We start from the raw sequence: 5566 nt of genomic DNA, 5'->3' as shown, positions 1-5566 counted from the left end.
ACTGTATACTGTGGTACCTTTGGAGCCCTCGCAAAAGCATCGGACCAGCTACCACAAACCATCCGTTTTCTTACAGGGGCAGTTAACGCTCGCTCAACACAGCAGCAGTAGTCCATTTCGCGTAGGGTAGGAGACTGCTCTAGTTGACGAGTTCAAGCCTGCCGTACAGCGCTTTCCAAGGTAGGCTACCCTACTTTGGAGTGGAGCAGAAATTTTGGACGCGTGCATCTCTATTGGGAAAACAGGACACAGCAAAAACACAATATTTGACAAGACAATAAAAATCGAAAAGAAAGATAACATTATCGAGCGCCTTGACCTAGCATTGATGCATCGACCGAGGCGGAGGCTATTCTGCACCCACAAGAGACCAGAGACTGATGCAGGGTTGAGTGTTTGTTTTTTTACCTTAGTTAGCGTGTTTTACACCTAAATATTTGAAAATAACTTCGGGGAAATGACGTTCAGTCCAGTCCATTAGCGCTCACGATACATTCGGCTTCCTTTGTTTTTGCATCAATGTGAAGTGGATTTTGATGCGGACAGATACCCCGCTCGCTGTATGGTTGTCTTTCGTATTCGGAGTCTTGGCTAGCTCGCTAGCAAGCAAGCCAGCAGCATAACGTATATTAAAGTGAATACAGGAAAGGAATAACATCCCGTTTCCATGGACAACACGTCCATCATAACCCAGGTTGCAAATCCAAAGGAGGAGGAAATCATTTCTTCAAGTCAAGAGAAAGGTAAGATTATTGTTTTGATAAGGTTACATACTGTCAACCATATCGCATGCATATTGACTGAGCCTCCTTTAGCTTCCAATAACTGACAGTGCAGCCCGTCCGTTCAGTGAACAGGGAATATTCCGCCTGCCTACCATAGCATATGACTTCAATTCCTAGCTGTATTTTTCATCCGTAAGACCGTGTATATCTCGTCAATATTATTAGCTAAGTATTTTCATCAGTATTCTGTAATCTTTAGTTTCAGCATTAGTTTGTCTTTATCTTGTTAACATTATGGGCACTGCAATAGCTACAAGGCTTCAATAATAAACAGCTTTTCACTCCGTCTCTAATGAATAACTTCAAACGCTAGCTGCTTAGCTGGCTATACAACGGTTAGTGTTTGTGAATTATATGATAAAAGATTAGATTATATTTCCCTAAATCATCAGTGACCGTACCGGACAGGAATCAATACGTTCAGATCGTTAAGGCACTGAACTCATAGCTGAGGTTAGCAAGGTGTGTTGGACTACCTCTCAGCTGTCAGTTTTTCACTTTACACGCTGCATGTAAACAACGGAGTATTCTGTTCGAACTGGTCTACCTAGCTTTTAAGACAAGTCACATGGGAACGTAGGCTATAACATTAAAGTTTTAATATTCACAGCGTAGTTCAATTATGTGTATTGGTATTCTCGGTATTCATTTCTCAGTCTAAACTGCTGTTTTTCATTTAGGGGCGGTTTTCCCGCTGTCAACTTGACATCCATGTTGTCGTAGCACTTAGGTTATCGGGGAAAACACTGGAATGATTTATTTCAGTCCGTAGGAGCGCCGGGGTGGCAGTCTGTCCATCCCTCTATACTGCGAGCACACCGTGTATTCAGTGAAGAAACGGTTTACTGGTTCGTAGGCGTGTTCATGCTCTGATTATTACATTTGTATACACACATTACAGCTGGTTTTGGTTGGTTGGTATATATATTTCTTATTTTATTTCTTTTTGTTTGCATTTGTGTATGGGCTGCTATGAGCCTCTCACTCCAAACAGATGATTTTCTTTTCGAGATGAATTTCTGTAGAAAATAATCTAAGCACATAAACTGATTACAGAAAACTAAGCTCCTCGTAGTTCGGAAAAAAGAGTGTTGTGATCATTTATAAGGCGATTCCCTTTCCTTCTTAGTCTGTAATGATCAGATGTTAAGTCAAACAATAAAGGCACTGACTATTAGTGGGGTTGTGCAAACTGAGTTGTTTATAAACTGATACTATGCTGATGAATGTCTCACATCAAGTTTAACATCATATGTTCTTCATAAGGTCATGAGCATACTATGTGGCAATCCATTGTTTAGATTTACCCTGTGTTTATATAGCCTACTGTATCTGTTGAAATATATATTTGCATTATGTTGGCCCGCTCTCAGAGGTAGAGACATGGGTCTCACACCCACCACCAGCAGAGGTTTCCTCTTACTGGTACATTTTTGTCACATTCCTTGATTGGCCTGTTATTGGCCTGTTATTGGCACTTGTTGTTGCAAGTAGATGGTTTAGCCCTGTGTTTTGTGTGTTTTGTGTGTGTGTGTTGGGGGGTGGGTGGTGGTGCTCGGGGTGTAAGGGTGTTGCCAGTGGAAAGGCCAACAGAAATGGCACGAGTCTGGGGTGCGGCAGATGACCTTTCCTGACCTTTAGGGAGCCAGAGGGCCGTGACTGCTGCCTGGTCGGGCCACGGTCCTGCCCTCTCTACTCCCCATCACCAGGAATCAGCCTGAAAAGGTCATATGACAAATACCTCATACCGTGTTTGCATTTACAGCGCACACAGAGCGCTCTCATTCATTATTTAATTATTGCAAAAACTAGGTACTCGATTTAGGTCTGTCCTCCCCAGCTTTGGCCTTCGTTAGTTGTCAGTTTTCGCTACTTCACACGGCACTCTCCAGTGAAGAGACAGATGGTAGGTTCACCCTGTAACACCGGTGGATGAAGTCCAGACTCACCTTCTCATCACATTTCCCGGGGCCGGCTGTGTGTTCATTAGCTGGTCAGATCTACATTTCAAAATGAAGTGCTAAATCAAGACTGCTCAATCAACTGCTATTTACTTGACTGAATATCAGTCTTACACAGTCTCTCTCTGTCATTCTCTCAGCATGTGCACACACTGACACATACTCACAAACCTACAATGCCAAGGCTTGAGTTAATTGCAGGGGATGGTAGGCCCTCTGGTTGTATTTAACAGTTCGGTTTATATAATTAATCACTCATGATGAGTTTAATGAGCTAGCTGGCAGAAAAGAACACAAACATTACAACACCTTTGAAGATCCAGGTGTATGGTAGTGCTCAGACAACAACAGCTGTGTTAGGTCATTCTGTGCCAGGCCTGGTGTGGACTAGTTGTTTTGGCTCTCCAGTGATAGGCTTGGATTAGATTCCATCATGATAATGATCACCTTTGGTACCTGACATCAAGGCATCAGGGTGAAGACAGTAGCTTCAGGCACAATACGTCTCCTTTGGAAGGATTGCGTGTGGTGTAGGTTATTCGCCTTGCCGAGTTTAACCTGTGAAAGCAACTGACCCCCCAAAAACATCTCCTGCCTTGAGTTACTAGGGATTCCCACTTCACCAGGGATTCAGTAATAAGATCCGGAGGTGCCAGTGATGACTCAGAGAAGAATCCCACGTTTCCGGAGTCGCTTCCTGGGAGTTTTTTGTCCATGAAGAAATCAGAGGATTGGAGAGCCCCTCAAACAGGGGCCAAGGCACCCATATAATGGAAGCCGAGTGTACTGGTCCACTCTTTCATGACCAGTGGCCTTGTATCACACTGGCATTGGATGAGAGCCACAGTCACTGAATATTTCAGAGCTGGACAAGGCTATTTTCAGAGAGCCTATCGGCTTTCATTCTAAGCAAAGAAGTGACTAATCGCCGCTGGTCATGTTTTTAGCCCCGTGTTTAGGTCTGCTGCTTATGGATTTTTTATTTTACATGCATTATGGATGCCGGGTAATGAGGTTACTATCAGAATCACATTGCAACAGGGGACTTTTCTGGGCCAAAGCAAATGCAGGCGACACAGGTGAAGCACTCTTGCAGAATAAACCACAGAGTGCAGAGATGAGTAAGTTCTATACGCTCACAGCTGAGAAGATGCACATTGTAGATCCATGATGCACACAAACAAGCAGTGGTTTGAATAAATACAGTTTGCCCAGACCTTAATTGTCCAAATGTTGCATATTAAATGTTTACCTACACCTGTGTTTAGTGTTCCAATTTGGGTTGGATGAGGACACCCCATCTTGATTGTCCCGTCAAATTTTTTTGTCAGAAACAAATCCTCTTAACTTCACCTCGCTAAGGATGGGTCTTGGTTTTGCCCCTAAGACATACAGTGTTACCCTTCACCATCTGCTTACGCTGTTTAGTTATTCATTCACTTAGAGTACTTTCACAAACCTAAATGAAATTCACGGTTCAGCCAAAAGTTCTCAGGGATGCAGGGTCAACCGGCAGGATCTCATTGCTAAATTCATAAGCACACACATTGTCAATTGTGCCTGTGCACAGGGCCCCCACAGTTATTGAAATGAACCAATAAGTGCACTCATATGGGGGAGAAATTGAAAATGAAAACCTTTCCGACAGCCCTTTCATCCCTTGGCATTCTCGAAATAGCCCTGTTCTGTTGGCGCATAACTAGATCAAATAGGCCTACGGTGCTGCTTGCTCTCGGTCTCAAGCATAAGAAAAGGGGACGGGGGGGGACGGGGGGGGGGTGGACATGGAAAATGACCCTCTTACACACATACACACACACACACACACAGCTGTCTCTCCCCCTTCATCTTCCACTGATGTTTGCAGTCCAGTTTGGAAGGCATCTTAGTTTCATGCTCTGATGCAATGAAGTGTAATCAAAGCATGGGGAGAGGCTATGGTGGCACATGGCTGGAGTGCTCGGCCCGGCCGTTAGTGTTGTGTTACAGACAGGGAGCGGCTTTGCTCTAATAACTTTAAAGTCAGCCAGGTATCAGTGGATGAGCAGTTTACCTTAATCAGATTAGAGTGCGTCCGAGCATGACTGTGATCCCTGCTCAACGTGTGTTGACAGCCAATTAGATCCTGTCGGAGTCTTCTTCCTCTCCTTTCAGATTTGCTCTCCTCGCCGAGAAATTGACTCTCCCTTTCTCCGTGATCGCATTAGACATTTCATTGTTTGGGACTTAAACCCCCGAGCACGTCTTTTGATGATGCCAGACATCGCCTCGTGAAAAACCAAAGCAGAATTTCAAGAGGTGGCTGAATTGAACGTGTCTTGGTCACAAAGGCTTAGTTTTATTTGAATTACATGTGGGGACCTTTTTTTTTTCGGGTTAATGGTTGGGGTTTAGGTCTGCTTTAAAAATGCCCTGTGTCTTGTTTCACCTTGTCCCATCTCTGCCTCTTCTGGACAGACCTTGACTGATCTGAAGTGGTGATTGATGTATCTCAGTGGGCCCCGTGATCGTGACGGGAATCATTTGTCTTCATCTGTCGGCCATGTTGCATCCGCTCATTCTCAGAGCCACACCAATGCGATTGAGCTGTTCCTAGTCAACAGGGGCCTCTCTGCCTCTCTGAAAGCGCTCGATGTTTTGACACAACTTTTTCGCAAGGATTCAAAAATAGGCAAAGCTACATACCATAGGATTGCAATTACGCGTTCCAAGTTTGCGCGGAGACCAACAAACGTTACGTAAGTGAACCTCAAGCGGTCTGGCAGGATTAGATTAGGTGTTTTTCCCATGAACTTAAATCCTCTCTTCGTTCTTCGGCCG

The 5566-nt window shown here is 44.3% G+C and overlaps 1 protein-coding gene across 3 annotated transcripts in view; it reads left to right on the top strand.

Moving 5' to 3' along the window:
- Positions 1-5566, top strand: part of ctdspla (CTD (carboxy-terminal domain, RNA polymerase II, polypeptide A) small phosphatase-like a) — a 40644-nt gene continuing 35078 nt past the window's right edge. The window contains exon 1 of one of the 3 annotated variants that reach the window (XM_012816288.3): positions 1-743. In XM_012816288.3, coding sequence (XP_012671742.2) covers positions 668-743 — 76 coding nt within the window. In that variant the 5' untranslated portion in view covers positions 1-667. The remainder of the gene's footprint in view (positions 744-5566) is intronic. The other 2 variants (XM_012816290.3, XM_012816289.3) reach the window with 2 other exon arrangements.

This window comes from Clupea harengus, chromosome 17, assembly GCF_900700415.2.
Source record: "Clupea harengus chromosome 17, Ch_v2.0.2, whole genome shotgun sequence".
NCBI classification, from domain to species: domain Eukaryota; kingdom Metazoa; phylum Chordata; class Actinopteri; order Clupeiformes; family Clupeidae; genus Clupea; species Clupea harengus.
Note: the sequence above shows the minus strand (reverse complement) of the source record. Positions and strands in the feature narration are given on the sequence as shown.